The 19,524-nt window shown below is 45.3% G+C and overlaps 1 protein-coding gene across 30 annotated transcripts in view; it reads right to left on the reverse strand.

The window, feature by feature from the left end:
• Positions 1-2,214: 2,214 nt before the first annotated feature.
• The window catches only part of GLIS3 (GLIS family zinc finger 3), a 552,705-nt gene continuing 535,395 nt past the window's right edge, over positions 2,215-19,524 (reverse strand). For 29 of the 30 annotated variants that reach the window (XM_072840247.1, XM_072840236.1, XM_072840221.1 and 26 more), the window contains 2 exons: positions 7,061-7,243; positions 2,215-6,209 (listed from right to left, as the gene is read on the reverse strand). In XM_072840247.1, coding sequence (XP_072696348.1) covers positions 6,073-6,209; positions 7,061-7,243 — 320 coding nt within the window. In that variant the 3' untranslated portion in view covers positions 2,215-6,072. Of the gene's footprint in view, positions 6,210-7,060; positions 7,244-19,209; positions 19,470-19,524 lie in introns of those variants that run through there. The other variant, XM_072840249.1, reaches the window with a different exon arrangement.

Raw genomic sequence — 19,524 nt, forward strand, 5'->3', positions numbered from 1 at the left:
CGAGGTAGTGGAAGGATCAGCAGAGGGTCTTAATTGCAGTTTTCTCCGCATGAATGTTTACAGGGATGCTGGAGGATGCGCCTTCTGTCCACTTAGGGTCAGCAGAAAGTGGCCCACGGGACAAATCCTGCCCACTGCCTTCTGTCTCTGTTTCTTTACAGCCTGTGAGTTAAGAATGTTTTTCATTTTTTACATTTTTAAATAGTTGAAATAAATCAAGAGAAGAAAAATATTTCATGACATCTGAAAGTTGTGTGAAATTCAAACTTGTGCCCACAAATACAGTTTTATTAGAATGGTGCCACACCCATTCATTTGCGTGTTGTCTGGCTGCTTTCGAGCCACAGGATTGAGTCCATGAGACTGAGGCCATATGGCCCTCAAAGCCTACAACGTGGCCGGCCTGGCTGTTTGCAGAAAAAAGTGTGGATCCTCCTGGAGTGGGGGATGGAAGACCTGGCATTCATTGCCATTTGAACTAATGACTATAAAATATATATGCACAGTTAATTATAAAGAAGACACCTGTTCTTCTTTATAATTAGAAGTGGCTTTATAATTAGCGTGGCTCCAGGTCAGCCAGGTGTGAGAATGTCCTGATCACCCTCTCTCCCTAACAAGTGGCTCACGAAATGAAACACTGCTGGTCAGAATCCCAGAAGTCGTCTGTGTGTCCTTCCATCCTGGACATCCAGCACCTGGACCCCTGTGATATCTTCCTTGTTGTTCTTTGTCCTTCTACTGCCTAAGCTCTGTAAGTGAATTATGCTTGCTCTCGAACCGTATATAAATAGAAGAACCCCATTCGTTTGTTTCTGTGTCTCGCTTCTTTCTCTCAACATATTTTGTGAGGCTCAGCTCTGAGTTTGTGCATGTGGCTGCAGGTCTGCAACTGCCTTTGCTGCCTGGCCTTTCACTCTATTACTTTAGCAAAATTCATCTCTTCATCTTCGTGCTGTTGATAGACAGTGGGGACATTTCCAATTCAGGGTCATTGTGAATAGCACTGCTGTGAGCATCTTGCATCTGAGCTGTTGTTGACCTATGTAAGAGCCTCTCTCTAAGTGGAATTGGTGGATCGTGAATAATGTGTATCTTCAATTCTACCAGTTAATGCCAAACTCTTCTCCAAAGACCCTGGGCCAGATCGCACTCCCACTAGCAGCATCCTTATTTAAGGAGCAGGGAAGCTCTCCAAGTCTTGTCAGTAAGCACCATTTTCATTTTCAAAACCTGAACCACAGGGGTCTGCTGCCTGCCCCTCCCTGGTTCCCTGAAGAGCTAGACAAGGTGCACGCAAGACATCATCTCTTCTGCTTTGTATCTGAAGTCTGGAAAATTGTTGCAAGAAAACAGTCAATTTTCCAAGAAGGATCCTTGATTGGAATGGGGTCTCTTTTAGGTTCAAGCGCGTGGCTCCAGGTCAGCCAGGTGTGAGAATGTCCTGACCACCCTCTCTCCCTACCTAACGGCTCCAGCTCCTGTAATAGTAGCCGAGGAGGGAAGCTCATCACAGCCAATGGGTCAGGCAGCCTGCCAAAGCCTGCAGGGTGCACGGCTAACCACCCCTTTCTCCTTTGGGCAATCAGAGGACTTCAAAGGTTGAGGTATCGGCTCATGGGAAGCAGACACTTGTGTCTTTTTCTGCAGGGTTTTAGGAAAGCAGGCCAGAGAAGGTCCAATCCCTGATGGCCAGCATGCTGTAACCCCCTCACCTGAAGGACCGAGCACTTCGAGGCATTTCTGAAGCATGATGTAGCATTGCATTGAAAAGGCACAAATAAGCCCCAAACCCTAGCACACATTTATCCAGTTTGTGAAGCGGATTAATAGAATAACCAATAAAACATGTATAAAAGCTTTAATTAAATCTGATGAAATAAAACTTCATGTTTTATTTATGGACACTCCCAACATGTAAAGGATTCAGGGACACATTCATTTTTACTGCCATTTTGTCCTCATATCTATAATTAAATCCAGGCTGCAGCTCTGGCCCAAAGCAATGCGGCATTTTAAAGTCCGCCTTAGACTCGCCCTCCCCCACCCCCATCTGCTTTTAATTATAATTACCATCCCCAATGGGAAGGAGGCTTATGGTAAAACAAAACAAAATAGTAAAACAAACAAACAAACAACCCCTCCAACCCCCAGTTGTTACCACTGTGCTTCAGGAGGCCCTGGCTGGCTGAAGGAGGATTTCAGGCAGGTCGGTGTTTTCTCCAGTTCCAGTTTTATTCTGTACCAAGTGCACAATCCCTTCATTTTACTTTTGACATAAAAAAAAGGACTTCATGAAACAAGACAAAATAACTTATGATTATACGAAACATAACTGTGACAAATCACAAAACTATACATATTAATAGAAAAAAAGTGTACCTAATTCTTTAAAAGATTTATGACAATAAGCACCAGATGTGCCCCTAAAGTAAAATCGGCCCCATATCCAGTATGACATACAGTTCATTTCTCTACGTGAGTGTATATAACTATGTACAAGAGTCCATGTGATTTATGGAAACCAGATTTCCACTCTTCCCCCCAAAGTGCTTTATGTCAGCAACATTACACAGGATGCTCTGCTGTCTGTACAAAATAAATCTCTTCTTTTTTACATTCGCCATTTCTCCAATGACTGGCTTTTTTTTTTCTTTATCCATTGCAAAAAAAAAAAAAAAAGAAAAGGAAAAAAAGAAAAGAATAGGAAAATAAAAAGTAACTGCAGAAATCTCACACCACCAACAAAAAGTGCCATTACAAAATGCTGCTAGAAAACGTCACGGTCAAACAGTCAAATAAAATACCAAATAATTAAATTGGACATTTACAGTTGCTATTCCCAATACTTCGAGGCGAATGGACAGTCAAGGCTCTTGGGCAGGGGAGCTGAACATTTACTTCTGCTCTAACTTACTAATGTGCCTGACAGCGGGTAATTTAAAAACAACAGACCACCACCAACACTCCGTTCTATCAGTGGGTCCGCTGAATGGCCTCTGTCCACTTTAGAATCCCCGATGCAATCTTGGGGAGATGGGAGTTGTAGAGGGAGACACTTCATGGGACTAGGACATACTTTAATATTTAACAGCTGATCAGATGCTAACTTATAACTGACATTTTGAGGCAGTCCCTTTAGGGAATTAGGACAATGCAGCCAATGAAATGTAGGCAGATTGATTTTTTTTTTCAATGTAATAGGATAATTGGCTTTGAGCTGTGTGTATTTTCACAAGCACCAGCTTTTTTGTTTTGTTTTGTTTCAAAAGAGGGGAAGGACAATCTCTGCTGTTTATGAAAGTGGTTGGTTACATATCGAGACTTTGAAAATGGCCAGGAAACGGAAAGGAATGAATTTTTGGAAGTTTCTACTTTCACTGCCACAAATGTAACGAGGAACACATCTGTGAATCTCGTGCAAGGTGAGAAAGAAAGCCAGGGACGAACCTGGAGGTCAGGTGAGGTTCTGGAATCTGAGAACAGCATGTGCAGTTTACAAGGAACTGGAACGTGTCACACCCTGAGGGCCTAGGCTCAAACCTGGAGCCACCAGGATGCTCCACAGCTAAGAGGGGACACCGGAGCTTGCGGGCTGCACTAGCCGCTCCCTCAACTGCCACCAGTGCCCTTCAGGGGCTGGCCTCTGTTCCGGCTGCGCCCCAACACCCTGAGAGCAGCAGTGAGGCAAGAGAGGGGCAGGGCCACCTCGAGGCCTGGGTTTGACCCGACACTGGCGCAGGCGCATCTCCTCCAGCCAAAGAGGAAGATGACATCCATAGTTTCTGAGGCCCAGCCTCTGCCTTTGTCCTCCTCCTCCCCCGCTGCCCACTTTCATTATATCAAGCCACACGGCAGGGCTGACATCACTGCAATAACAACCTTGCTTTTCGTCTTTTCCTTCCTCCTCACACAAATGAAGCCTGTTCTGAGGTCCCTACAAAGGCTCCAGTATTTAAGAATGGACACATTGTCTAAAGATAGCAGAGCTTACCTTCCTTTCCCAAGTGTGACCAAGGACACACGAGGGATGGCAGAGTTAGCACGCATGTGTCCCGGTTTAGGCCCGGGGACATGACCCACAAAGCCGGCAAGGAGGGTGGCATCTGACTTGCAGTCTGAGGGCTCACCCGGCAGGGAGGCCTGAGGAGCCTTCTTTCGTAAAACAAAGTGGACTTCTGTAAAGTTAGTAACTTAGCTCTCTGGCAGCCCTGGATGTCTGCACAGTGGCTGTCCTCAGCTCAGAGCTCACGCGTCAGAGAAACCAGCCTGGCCTCGAGCACTGTAAAAGCAGGCCCCACACTTGGCTCTTTGGTCTTCCCACTCTAGGGCACATTGGGATCAAGTCCCCATCGAGCTGCTAGCGAGCCACCGTGCAGCCCGACTGCTAGGACCGGTCTGTCGGGGTACAAACTGGCCCCGGATCCCAAGTCTGACACCCTGCTGGGTAAAGCCTGTTGGAGACCATAATGATCTCGGCTGGACAAGTAGCACTGTTTCACTTTACAAGAGAAAGGAAACTGTGACATGGGACCGTTCTGGAAAGTCAGAGTTTACACGTGTCTTTGGGGTTTGGCTACTTTTTAGGGCCTATGCATGGGTTTGAGATCTTTTTAATAAGCTTTGTAAACGCATCACAGAAAGTGGCTTCCTATTCAGGGTTGCTAACAAACGACCAAGAGCGCTGTAAGAATCCCAGGCCCTCAAATGAGAGTTTCAGGAAAAGTTAACTTCTGCCTACCTTCCCTGGACTTCCCCTCTACCTGCCTCTGGGCAGAGCTTGCTCAGAGTGCCCGTCAGGTGGGTAAGGGCAGATGGGTGTGTGTGAACGCAGACAAGAAGCAGGGGAGCATAATGAGGAGGAGGGAGAGGAGGGCATGGGGGAGGGACAGATGGATGGGTGAGTAGATATCCCAAAGGAGGTAAGCGGAAGCTGTGCAAAATAACTGGACATGGGGCACCTCTAGTTTGTTTTTCTGAGACAACCAGGATCTCAGCTCCGTGGGTCCCTGTTCTCACACCAGAATGACCCTGGGCAAAGCACCCACGTGGAGGCCATGGGTCAACCAGTCCAGCGATCTTTGCAGTTGTCCAAGGTCTTTGAGGTGGAGTCACGGAATAGTCAACCCTCCAGGGTTCCTGCTACAGCACTGGCAAGGGGCTGGGCCCACCTCATATCCCGCAGGTGGCTTTTGCTAGATGGGAAACTACCCTTGTAGGGGTGGCTCACTGATGCTGTGAGGTGGGGCCCAGCACAGCTATAGCTGGGGGAGAAGGGATATAACGGGGGTGATTAAAATAATTATTTCCATCCAAAACACAGACCTCTAAATATTTTTTTTCCTTTAAAAGTAGATGTAAATAACAAGTCTTTAAAATAAAAGAACTAAGATATGTTGCTGGGATATAAAACAAGTTGTAGTGCCTTTCAAGGGACTGTGCTTGACAGAACCTTCTGATCCTGCTTTTGGAGAAATACTGAAAAGCATTCGGTTAGCATGGGGATAGTAAGAGGAGAGAGGCAGCCGGCTCACTGGGGTGTCAGGCCGGGGTCGGTGCCAGGAACCCAGGCTTCTCCAAGCCCACTCTGTACTTTGGGAGTAGGTTTCCCTGGTTGCCTGGTTTCACATGAGCCAGCGGGGAGGATGAGCAGCGGTGAGGCATTGCCCTGTGCTTCTGGCAATCTGGGTAGTCCTTCCCTGTTTGGAGTTTTGTGCAAGGGTGATCCACAAACTGTGTTTTCATATGCGCATCATTTCACTGGTGTCCTTTGAGGAAGAAGTGACAGCTGGAAGTAACAGGTATCTGGCAGAGTGACTCTTAAATTCCCTTTGAAAAGACAGTCAGTCCTGCTAGTCACCAGGAAACCCAGAGAGAAAGAGGAGCAACTGCAAATATTCCTGCAGAGCCCAGCTCTGACCAGTCCCACCTTCCAAAGACACATCGGTGACCTTGTGGGTTCCAGTGAAGAGGCTGACATCCTTTCCTCAGTCTATGAGAATATGAAAAAAAAAAGATGGCAAGCAATGAAAAGGTTCTGGAGGCCAGTGGGAGTGGAGGCCCTGGGAGCCTTTAGCCTTCGGTATAGACAGAGGAGAGCTGGCTAGGACAGCGGTCCATGGCACTGATCTGCAAGAATGTGGCATCCTCAGGCCCGCCACGAAGAGACTCCCCGAAGAGGCTTGAGGACCCTGAAGGTAAATCATACACTGGAAGAGAAAGAACATGAGGTTAACGCTCCTGCCTGGCCACATCCATGGTGCGTGCACTCAGCAAACACTGAGTGGGGTCATGGGCTAGGCCCTTAGGTAGCCTCTGTCCTCAGGGACCTTAATGGGGGGAGGAGGTGAACTTGCAGGCAGATGGCTAAAATAAGTCTTGGCACATAATACAGGCTGAGTAGAAGTAAACGCAAAGTGCTCTGGGCAAGGCCAAGGATGGCCTCAAAAAGGAGATGATATTAAAGTTGAGTCATAAAGATGAGATTCTCAGATGGAGAGGTAAGGAAAGAACATTCTAGAAGGAGGAAACAGAGTGCAAAGACAGGGAGGGAAAGGCTGTGGGGCCAAGTGCTCTGGCCAAGTTCAGGTGGAACACATGTAGGGACATGTGTAAGGGAGAGAGTCTGGTCAGTCTGATCAGGCCTACCTCCTGGGAGCTTTGGATGCCTCGTTGGAAGTAGACTTCATTCTTTAGGCAACTGGAGACTAGAATATAGAGTATCCAAGGAAGAAAGGGGTTTATTTAAACCTTCATTTTTGGAAGGCAATGTTCGTGGCGGTATGGAAGGCAGAATTTTAAAGACAGAGTCAACTCAGGGAACTTGCTGGAAGGCTGTGGCTGTTGCCATAGTCTGGGAGAGATACTAAGGTCCCTGAGCCAGGGTGGTTGGAGTGGGGCTGGAGAGAAGCATGAGGAGGAGAGCCATTTCAGGGGTAGATTCAACAAGATTGGATGTGGCCATGTGCGGGCTCATGCCTAGTCCAGGCCGGGCACAGGAAACCCACCTGGTCTCACCTGCTAGTGTGCAGGAGTTTCTAAGTCACAGACAACAACATACCTGCAATGCCCGAGTGGGCTGAGAAGGCTCTGTGGAACACATCAAAGCCAGCCTGACCCATGGGTGTGGGGGCCAGGCAGTCCTCGAAGGAAGGTACAGCGCCACAGGAGCTGCTGGGCAGCACGGTTCTCTGGGAGTCGGGGTACTGCGGGGGGCAGAAGGTCTGCAGCTGCCCGTAAAATCCTGAAATGCAAGCAAGGCAGTGAGCTCTTGCAGAGCCCAACTCCCACATAGCAATATCACCCCGACACAGCCAGACCCGCGCTCAGCCTGGCTGCAAACAACAAAATGCCTTTAACTCTGAAGCCCCCCTGTAAAATCTGAGCGAGCATCTGAAATGCACTACTGGAGCAGAAGCTCTTGTACCTTCAGGGGCTGTCAGAGCTTGTTGGCTCATGACATTTTTATCTCCTGCTCCAGTACAGGAAGCTGAAGGGCTTCTTACCTTCCCTCCATGCTCTGAAGAGTCCTGGAGACTGCAGGCCTGACCTTTGGCGAACATGCCTACCCCATCCCTCTCACCGGGTTCTGAGTATATCTTCACTTCCTTTATCTTAAATTCTACCCTGCTTTTTACATTTGGTAAAACCTGAAGCATGCTCTTATCAAGGCCCACTTAAAAAAAAAAAAAAGCAACATAGATCTATCCAACCATCTGTCCTTCTAACAGGTAAGTTCATACACATTTATATCATCATTTTGAATAGGCACATGAAGTATCCTACAGGATGGGATGTGCTGTATCATCACTGCTGATTTTTGCCGTAAATGGGACAATTAGAAGTGAAGATATCCTGTAATGAATATGGGGAAAGATCGCTTAATATTTGAAGATAATCATCAACATTCTGCTGCTCTTGTTTCATTGATCTCTTTCAATGCTTTTTTCTTGTGTAACAGAGGTTTCTAGGGAGTGTCTGTGGTCCTGCCCCATGATCCTCCACACCTCCCAAGATACCTTACCTTTTCCTTCTTCCTCCTGGCCTCATGATACATCTAAGTCAACGGATTGTTTGCCTGCAGTATAATAGGCTTTTAAAAACCTAATAATGAAATCTTCACTTGATACTTTATTGAAGGGAGAGTTGCTGTTCACTGTGTCTGTTTGCTCAACTGCAAAATGTGACTGTCGGTTTCACTGGCTATTGTGAAGATGAAGGGGTAAGAAAGACCATGTGTAACATTTTAAGGTGCTTTATAAACCTCGGTTATTATTGCTATCACTACTCTAGTAGGAAAAAAACACAAGGGATTAACAGAGAACATGCCTCGGGGTTCCTATTAGATGATGGAGAACACAGGGCTAATCCACGGGCCCTAGTCCTGTATGCCTTCTTCCACTAGAACTGCTCCGTTTCTTAATGATCAACAGGTAAGGGAGGTGTTATTCAGGTTCTTTTTGACTCTCTTCAAGTACAACCAGGGCACACTGGCACATCCAGCCAACTATGCTCATGACCCTTCTCATTTCTGGTTAGTATTCTCAAGGTAGCCAGTGTAAATGCTCACACCACCCTTGGCCAGGAGGCCTGTTCTGTGATTGCTGGCAACATCACCAAGAACACGTGCAGAACTGCTCCTAAAAACACAGTCTGGCCCTCTAGGAGCTTGTGATCCAAGAAATAAGGACCAATGCAGATTTATGCATCAGGAACACTCACAGAAAATGAAATAATATCATTTAAAAGTAGATAGTAGTATACTTTATATAGAATTTTGGGGGAAAATGCCCATAAGGTTTGTGGGGAGGGATTAAAAGCACGTATAGCAGTACAGACTAGGAAAATACCCGGGGGGATAACACGTCAAGGCAGGAGAACAAAGAATGGGAAACCATTAACCCTTCTTTGTTTGATCTCTAAAGGCTTCTGTGTATGATCTTGGCAGAGAGATGGGCAAAGGACCCAACCAAACCACCTGGAGACTCAGATAACTGATCAACGAATATGGACAAACTCAGTCCTCTAGCCAACAAAGAAATAGAATCATGACTATAATAAAATATCATATTCTACCCATCACATTAGCAAAGATTTCTAGAAACCATTCTCTGTGCTGGTGTGAGAATGACAAAGTTGTTTCTGTCCAGTGTTGTAGACTCTGTGAGAGTGCAAACTTCTTGGAAAACCATTGGACTATCTGTATCTAGAACCCTAAAAGTGTCCATATTCATACACCAGGACTTGGGGATTTTACTTCTAAGGAGGTATTCTAAGTCTATTCCAAAGAACAGAAGCAATTCTGCATAGAGGTAGTGATTACAGGGCTAGCTATTAGAACAGAAACCCCAACGGCCCAACAGGCAACTATAAGGGAATGATTAAGCAAAGAGGGGTACATTTACATGATGAATATATTAAGTAGGCATTAAAACAATATCTACAAGGAGTTTTAACAACATGGAAAGACCATTATATAAGGTTCAGAAGGAAACAAAAGCAAGTTACAAAACTGAATATGGAGACTGGGCACACTCATGTGCCAGTAGCATAGATGGCAACGCACCATTTCTTCTTCTTCTTCTTTTTTTTTTTAAGAGAGAGAGAAAGAGAGGAAGAGAGAGCACATGAATGGTGGGGAGGGACAGGAGGGAGAGGCTCCGCAGTGAGCACAGAGTCTGTGCGGGGCTCAGTCTCAGGACCCTGAGATCATGGGCTGGGCTGAGATCAAGACTTGGATGCTTAACCGACTGAGCCACCCAGGTGCCCTGGCAAGGCAACCTTTGCCTTTTGGGCTGGCATTTTTGGCTTTATATTTTTCTGAATTTTAATAGTGGGGAAGAGCAAGTATGCTGGAGCCAGACTTCCTGGATTCAAGACCTAGCTTAACCACTCACACACTGTGTAATGTTAGTGAATTACTTAGCCTCCCAGTGTCTGTTTTCTAAACTCAAAATGAGGTTAAAAGTAGTACCTACACCTCACTGAGTTATTATAAAGATTAAATGAGTTAATATTTACATATTATAGAATATAATTTGATAATACAATTATATAATTAATACTTGTATATTTTATTTTATATAGGTTTGTTAAATAAGTAAAATTAAAAGTGAAATGATTTTATAACCACCCAATCCTCAAAAAATTAAAACAAAACCCTAGTTATTAAGAGAAATAAAATTTTCAAAAGGGTAACAAGTAAGTCTTTCAATAATAATCAAATATAAGAATGGATACAGCAGCAGGCATATGGATGGAGCACATCTGCTCCCCAGGCAAAGTCCTCTGGAACATTCATGTCCCCATAGGGACCTGAGCTGTATACATCTTGTCCATATTGGTCCTTAGATCCTCCACTAATCGACACATATCTCGATTTCTTCACTCAGCCCAGTGCAGGCTCAAAACAGCAACAAGTTTGAGGGGTTTGAAGGAAGTCTGAGGGATGAGCAGCTTGTGGTTTGGGAGGTTCCCTGGACTGATCTTGACTTTGGATACCTGGTGACCAGGCACATATATCAGGAGGAAAACATGATCCTGAACCACCATGGGTGGGTTTTTTAGGATGTAATGTCTCCTCATGGAGGAGAACAGACCATATTTGCTATTTATATCACTCTGCTGGCTCTGCTCAAATCGGTCACCTGTAAATTCCCTGATAGCATTCCTCAGGAAACGGTTTCCCTTCCAAGAGCAGAAGACATCTCTTGCTAAACTCTTGCAACTCCCTGAATAGGGACATTAAACACGCAGGTAGGTCAGGTTCACGGATAGAGACCTCTGGCCTTTATGAAAACCGATTCTCTCTCTTCCATATCTTCTCTCATGCTTCTAAAAGAGCAGAATTGTTACACGGCTTCCCCCTACAACTGAGTGTTGCGACATGTGAGTTTAAAAGGGCCTGTGATGCAGTGAAACACACCCGGCGACATGAACTTTTAAATCCAGCATACTGGGTTACAGCCCCCAGATCCCCCGCCCCCCGCCCCCGGCCGCCTGGGTTACAGTGAGAAGGCACAGTGGACTCTAATTCATGCCTGTGGGTGTCTTGGCTGACACGACGAACAGCTGAAACCAGAACGGTCCCGCAAGCATGTCTGATGGCTCTCACAGCCAACTCGGGGAAAGAAAATCCTCTTTATGAAATCCCTCGCTCCAAGAAGCCAGTCACCAGAGATGCCAAGTACACTGGCGTGGATGGCTGTGGTCAGGCAAATCAAAGAGCCTTACCATGCCCTCTTCCCGGTGCTAGTTCCATAAAACTAACGAAGGGTTTAAGAAATCCTTTAGGGTCTCGCCACACACACAAGCCCTGAGGAAGCCTAACTCGTCTTCTGATGAGCGGCTCCTGTATTCCAGCTGTGGGATTTCATGCAGTGAATGTGGATGGAGCACAGTACTCCTCAGACCAAAAGCAAAGTGAGGCAAGATGTTAACACATTTAATGGGCATAAAACATAAGCTTGAGGGCAAGGTCGGCTAATGTGTCAGTCAGATAGTCAATGATGGTCATCAGGTGCTGTGGGAAAACCCAAGGAAACAGAAGATCATGCCTCGTCCTTGAGGATTGCTAATGCTGTTGGAGCAAGAGCACACACAGTTATAACAGCGTAAGAACACACACGGACATTCATGTTGGCAATAAATGTTGGCTGTCACCTTCAATTATAAAATCACCCCTACTCCATTTAACACGTTACTTTGCCTCCAAAAATGGCAGGGGTGGAATCTCCAGATAAGCTTGATCTACCCACATTGCAGTTCCTGAAGTTCAAGGAGAATCATTCCTCTTCTTGTCAATTTTGAGAAGTTTTTTCCCTTCTAAAAATACACCTGTCTTCCTAATTATAAAATATATGTATATATATTTGGAATTAATTGTACCAACCAGAACATGTAGAAGAGTATAAACAAAGAAAGAAGAAAGTTTTATTTCTACATTTAGATATGGCCAGATGTATTACACAAAACTGTAATGTTTGTTATATACATTGCTTTATCTTCTGTTTTCCCCTGTAATATTCTCTATGTGCTTCACACATTCCTTAAACATCATTCCTAAAAACACCTTCCCCTTCACTTTGTCACATGGGGTCTACGTTCGATCAGGAGTCCAGGTCACTCCTGCTGCTAATGATGACAAAGCAGGCCCATGAAGCTGGGTGTGGGTTTTCCTCCCAAAGTGGAAGGGGAGTGGGGAGAGTCAGACAAGAGAGGAATTACACAACTAACTATGTTAACAGAAGGGTGTCATCTAGGGCAGCACCATACAACAGAACTCTCTTCCATGACGGAAATGATCTATTTCTACCAATATCTCGCTGTCCGGTACAGTCGCTGCATATGGTTGCCAGGCACTTGAGGTAGAGCTAGTCCGACAGAGGAACTGGCCCTTTAACTTTATTTAATTTTAATTAATTAAAATTTAAATAGGCACATGTCGCTCATGGCTCTTATCCTGGACAGTGTAGCTCTCGGAAAATCTGTGCCTTCTCAGTGTTTAGAGCACACCTTGTTTCAGAAATGTTTCTGGTTAAATTCCTGAAGGAAAAACACAGAACCCACTACCCGAGGTTTAAACAAAAGCCAGACAATGATTCTTAGACCCATGGCCTCCAAGATAGGAAATATATTAGACTCTTTACTACATCTGTCTTTTCCTGAAAAATCTACCATTGCAATCTTTGTGGAAAAAAAACCAGAATACACATACATCGGTAAGTGAACAATGGTCACCCAACTTGTAACCCTCCAGGGGGCTGATGAGTGACTGTTTGAAGCTAAACTTCCAGAGCATTCCAGCTCTCCTGGAGGAGTGAGCCACATTCTCTTCTAGAAGTAGGAGAAAGAAAAGGAAACGTGTTGCACAGTTTCGATACTGGCTCTTGGTGCCCGCTGGGAGTGGCAACAAGCACAGGCCCGTCCCCAGGGGCCCCTACCACGTGGTGGTGGAGTAAGGTTCAACACAGAGGCTCGACCCAACTGTGGGCCCTCATGGATAGGGATGAACAGCATCAGCCCGCACCTCTCATCAAGGCACCGTGTTGGGAGCTATGTACTTAGTAGGTTGTTCATGTAGCAGATGGCTTTTGCAAATTGTTTAACTCTCCTTTTCCTTTAACGTGAGGCTGGGAACCACCACCAAATGCCGGGCACCAGGAAAAGTGCTGGACGGACAGTGTGCAGAATCAAAGACTGACCCCTCCCTGAGCACGAGCACGGGGACAATGTAAAGAGGCAGCACGCAGGGGGAGCCCCTCCCGGGCCACAGTGTGGTCCCCTGGGACTACTTCCTCAGCCAAGTGTCTCTGGGCAGGCTCAGCAGAAACCTTTGTGACTCTTCCTGGAAAAAACACCCAACAGCAATCACTTCCCAACCCCCCCAATAGCTAGGGATGGGAAAAAGCCTTCAGCTTCTGCGTGACCTGGGGATGTCATTTCAGGGATCAGGCCAAGCACTGCCATGGTTGGCCACTGCCACTGCAGTGAAGCCGGCTGCTCGCTGGACCCTTTAGAAGGAACACTGGCTGCTGCGTGTGTCTGTGCCTGTTGGTCTATTTTCATAAACTGAGGGGGTTCACAGCATCTACTTGACAAGTGTGCAGGTCTCAGAGGATTGAGAGAAAAGGCCCTGGTGGAGTGCTGAGCATGTGCCTGGCACGCAGTTGGCGCTCTCTAAATGCTACTTTTTCTTTTTCTTCTCCAAGCACAAGCATTTCCGGTTTTACACCTTTATTCACTCAAAGACTCTTTACTAAGCACCGGACTACTGGCGTCACAACGGGGAATAAGGCAGACCATGTGCCTCCTTGGAGTTTATGTTTTAGTGAGAAAGATAAACACACAGGAGAAACCAAGTAATATGTTTGGTTCCACACTATATATGACAACATAGAGAACATATTCTTGAAGGGAGATATAAAGTACTCTTTTCTCCAGAATGTGCAAGTAGGAAGAGGGAAAGGCAACAGAGGAGAAAGAAGGCTGGGTGCTGAAAGCGGTTCCCTCTGTGGGGCCCTGGCTGGTGGTGGCAGGCACAATCAGGGGGCCGTCCGTCCCGCAGCTCTGTGGAGGACCAGCCCCGACAGAGTCCATTTCTGCCAGTGGCTTGATGGGTTCATGCTCCGGAGGAGGACAAGAAGGTATCAGAGACACGGGGAAAGCTGGCAGTGCCTCAGCTTTTTGGTGGTACAGTTGTTTGCTAGCCAAGTGGAAGGAAGGATATGTATTTATGAGCTTTGTGACCCTAATTATTTTTCTGCAGAGACTATAATTTTGCAGGTTACTTGAGGAAAGGTAGGGTTTTTTTGTTTTGTTTTGTTTTGTTTTTGGCCTCAGTCTTCTAACTGCTGCATGGGTAGGGGCAGGGACGGACGGACCCTGGTGAGGAATGGGAGGGTTCAAATCAGGGAGCCCAGGGACAGGGACATACAGAGTAGATACAGGACTCTATTCCTGTTGGCTCCCCGCCTGATTTTATACACCCCAGCCTTACTCAGAGAAGGGCCCAGGGAGTCCCATGCTTACTACTCACATGGTGCCTTAGTATGAGAAAACTTGTGCATTCCTTCTCAGATGGCCATCTGATAGTCCTATCTTGTAAGCGGGTGATTCAAACAAATATTCCCATCGCAGAGATGTGATAGAAGCACAGGAGCTGCTGTATTCCCTGCCTTTATAACCAGCACTTTACTTATATGATACCATGCAAATAAGAGAAAAGTGGGAAATTCATGCAACCGTTTTAATATTTCCAAATGTCCAGATATTTGGAATCATTCATAGATCTAGCCTTTATCTTAACACAAATGGGTAGCGGAACTAAAACAGTCACTATATATGTTCCTACTCAGTTCAGCACTTTCTCTCTTGCTCTGCTCTGGTATTTTTGTAGAACACTTTGGTTAGTGTTTTGCCAACTGCTCAGGGAATTGTCAGAAGGAAGGAAAGGAACGAATATTTATTTGCTCTAAGGCAGGCACTGTCCTACGTGTTTCATATAGAAAATCTTCATCCTTACGACAACATTTGAGCTATGCAGCATTGTCCCCAATTCATAGACAAAGAAGTAGGGAAGTAAAAATAACTTACTCAAATCCTCAGAGCTATGGAGTTTCAGAACTAGGACTCAAACGTCGTCTGTTTGGTGACATAGTTCATTCAGACTACTAGGGCTTGAGCTCATGGACAAAATTTTAAGAGAATCTTGCCATTTTTATTGAGGTCCCTTACTGCCAAGATCAGAGACAATTCACTCACACTGGACCAATATTTCATAATGTATAAACACTTTCATCAGGGAGCAAGACATTGAATTAATAAAAATCAATAAAATCACCTAACCACTAAAAAATTCTGAAAACCCTCAAAAGTAGAAACAGACATTTCAGAAATTTCTTTTGGCCAATTTTTGGATTTAGTCACTATTTCATTTCTATCCATTGCATGCATAACTTGGATCTGGGTTTGAATCCTGGATGCTCCCCATTAACCAACTGTGTTAATTTATCCAATTTGGGTAAACCATTTTCCTCCTTCAGAGTCATTCTCTTTTAAAATAATACCTATTTTATAGGGTTGTGGAAAGCATTATATAGGAGAATGTTTATATAAGTACATATTGCATTCCCTGGCATGTAGTAGGCCCTTAGTAAATAGAAGTGATTATTATTGCCATGAAATAAGCTCAGAAGTATTTCTAGATTCTTTAAAATGTATAAGCAATTCTTTAGCAATTTTTTCTCTCATTACCCACCACCCTTGAGTTTAAAATGGTACTGCTCTTAAAAGTGGAATCTCTACAATCTGGTTGTCATTTTTTGGCTCCCAGCCATGGCCATCAACATCATTCAGGTCTTCATCTAGCCAGAACTCTACTAAGTCTACGCCCTGGAAGTGGTGAAGAAATGGACTCTTCATTTTAATACAGAGTCTATAAATGGGGAAGCTGCAGGAATGGCTCACAGACTGTGTGAGGAAGACAGATTTTTCTTTGGGCTGAGAACTGAACCAGCTTGCACAGCACTCGAGCTATTTACGACTGACATTTAAGCATCTACTGTACTAAGAAAGAGGAAAATAATGGAAATAATAACCCTTACAATTCCATTTGGACACATTCCTGTTGAAGGAGCCCTGTGACAATGGTCCAGAAATTGACCACCGGAGCAACTGCCTGGTCTCCTTGTCCTCAGTCAGATGGGCCTCAGCATGAGGCCTTCTAGTTAGAAAAGCCAACCTGGACCCAAGAAGGGACACCATTTTCATCTGTGGCTTCTGCTGCCAGTTGGGGGGCTGCAATAAGACACGCTCGGGACACTCTGAGTGCTTCCCTCCACTTGCACCCCTCATAGCACCTCGACAGTCTATAGAAGCTGCTAGCAGTGTTTGTTACCATGAGTCCCATTCTTGCCCTCAGAATCGTTTCCGGGCTACTGACAGGGACAAACGGGAAATGCAACAGGGTAGAGTGAGAAGGAAGGCAGGTGCCGAACACTCCTGGTTCGGACATGTAATCCATTTTCATTTAAATATCCTCAACCCACCCAAACCTCTAACACATGGTGGCCTATGGCTTCCAAATTCTCAAAGTGATAAGCTGCCAAGGTAAACTAATCGCAATGTGTCTCAGTAACTGTCATGTGTGGGTATCTGCAGTTATAGTAAGATGGTTTAGTGAATCCTGATGGTGATAATGAAACACTTGGAAATGACATAAAATAAAGACTTTCAAAACTGGAAGACCCGAAGAGTCTGAAATGGCTCTGACAGCCTGGCTTTGCCATGTACTGGCTGTGAGGCCCTGAGGAAACCACAGCCTCTCTGAGCCTGTGAGTCCTATTTATAAAAGGGGGATAATAATACTCACGTGGCAGCATAATCCTCACGGTGGGAAGGGAAAGAAGCAGAGGGAACACATGGATGTGATTCAGTGCCCAGTTGAACATGAATTGCCAACCATATCCCAACACCTGCCCGTGACTCCAACATCCTGGATACATGTGAGGCCCCAAACGGGGGTTTGGGATCTGGCCATGCTGTGTCTGATAGTCGCGTAAAGTGACAGCATACATAAGTGGCCACTGGTTGAGGTTGGTAAGAATGAGTTGGGAGTTTCTCTATGGGCGGGTTCCACCCTGTTGCTAGCGTATGCACTCCTTCTGAATAAGGATCACATGAAATAGTAAGTGTGGAAATGTTTGGCAAACAGTAAAACCCAGTGCAAATTCTAGCTCCTACTGGCTTATTATAAGCCTGGTGCTCCTACCTTCCCTGAATACAAAGGTGTATCTACCCTGGTTGAGGAGAGCTCTGCCCCCTAGAGCTTACAAGCCACTGACTCAGGGGTACTTGAGCCTGAAGCAGAACAAGGAAAGAATGGCAAGGAATGAAGACTTAATACTGTGTGCCCCTGGCCTTCCAAGCAAGCTCTGCTGTAAGAAAAGTCTGGCAGAGAAGAGGATTTCAGACAAAGAAGAGCTGTAGTCCCCCTGCCCCCACCGGGCTCTATGAGAGCCATTCTGGTTTTTAGGTTGTGCGATATTTAGAGGACTTCCCCAGGAAGTAAAGGAAGAAGGAAGTGGGAAAGTATTTACATTCTCCACCATTGGCCAATTGCTTCCTTTGGATTACCCCTGATTGGAGAAGCATGGCAAAGGGGGCACTGAGCCCCACAATTGGGGTCTAGGTCCGTGGCTCTTAAAGAAGATGCCACAGCATCAGTTCCAGCTCAGCTTTGGGCAGACTGAGTGAATCAGAATGTCTGGGTCAATGGTCTGGAAATCTTCATGTTTAACAAGGTATTTCTTACACTAAAGAGTGAGAGGTTCTGAGAACATCTTTTAGATGATTTTTAATCTTCAGCAAGTTTTCCAAATGAAATACAGATAGGAAAACACAGAACAGCTCTGATTTCATTTGAAATAGAGGAAGAGAGTGCTTCTGATGGGCATCTCTTCTCATCAGCTGGTCCCCTGTCCTTTTTGATGAACTCTGAGGACTCTCAGCAGTACAGAAATGATGACTGCTCTCACTGACTGGCTTACACTCTCAGCAGATATGGATTAAGATGGCCTCCCTCCCTACCCCAATGCCCTTCCTGCACACTGAAGGTCTTGGTCAAGGTGAAATCATGGGATCTCACTTGAGTGACTCAGAAGTCTTGGTCTTACTAATGGGCTTCATAGTAGTAAGGACCATCTTGTGACATGGACTTCTGTTGTCTAGCTGTAACCAGATTCCTGAAATATATCCAGTCTACTAACTAGGTGACTGCTTGCTTGTTTGAATCCAAGTCTGTGATTATACAATTTCCTAGCACTCAGATCTAAGAGTGAACAAATTTCCTGGCAGTTGATAGAAGAGGGTGACATAGATCCTGGAATCCAGTGACATTCTTAATGTTTTGTAAGTGTAATGTCCACTCTGCTATCTCTAACCCACTTATATATATTTCTATACTGTTTTGCTTCAAGCCCAGATTTCATCTCAACTTAACATTCTAGACAGTAGATTTGCAAGAGGCCTAATAGTATGCAGCAACAGGGGTTGCTTTGCTCTGAGGCAGGGGTTCAGCAGGAGATTACTCAAACCATGGGCACAAGTGTGAGACAGGGCCCACTCTTAGCCACCTGGGGGTCTGTGCTCTGATGGCTGTATATAGTCTATAGGGTCCTTCCTTTCCTGCTTAATCTCATTCTACTGCACACTAAAATCCTGAATTTTAAGTATATATTAAGCATCTAAAAATTTGCCAAGTGCTACAAGGGATAAATAGATGGTATGATTCCCCGCCTACACATGGACCAAGAAGACTATTCTCTTACTGTTGACTTCAAAGGTCTTACTTGCCAAATTCACCCCGTAGGTATAAGCCTGCTTCCTCTACTGGAAGTTTTAGCTTTAGCACCTCAAACAGAACCTGGCACATAGAGAAGCTGAGTATTTGAGAATGAATAAATGAATGAGTGAATGACACTCAACAGCTAGAGCCTTCGGTGAAAATACAAATAGTGAGAGGGATCACAACTATGCTCAAAGAATCTGATCTAAAATAAATAATAAATCAATAAAATTTAGAAAAAAAAAGATTCTGATCTATAAACTTCTATATTATAGCCTGTCTGTGTGACTTCTTATTCTAACATGGAATTTTACTTTTTTTTTTTTTAATTTTTATTTATTTATGATAGTCACAGAGAGAGAGAGAGGCAGAGGCAGAGGCAGAGGGAGAAGCAGGCTCCATGCACCTGGAGCCTGACGTGGGATTCGATCCTGGGTCTCCAGGATCGCGCCCTGGGCCAAAGGCAGGCGCTAAACCACTGCACCACCCAGGGATCCCGGAATTTTACTTTTTTTAAAGGAGGAACAAAGATGATGAAGATATGATCGGCCTGGTCCAGGTGACCTGGAGAGTTGTGTTGCTCCAAGCCACCCTTCTCTGCTGGGTGCTAGAGAGGCTACTGCGCCTGAAGAGAAAAAAGAGTGGGCAGAAGAATTAGGTAACCTGATCCACCCACAGAA

This window comes from Canis lupus, chromosome 1 (genome assembly GCF_048164855.1).
Source record: "Canis lupus baileyi chromosome 1, mCanLup2.hap1, whole genome shotgun sequence".
Taxonomy (NCBI): Eukaryota; Metazoa; Chordata; class Mammalia; order Carnivora; family Canidae; genus Canis; species Canis lupus.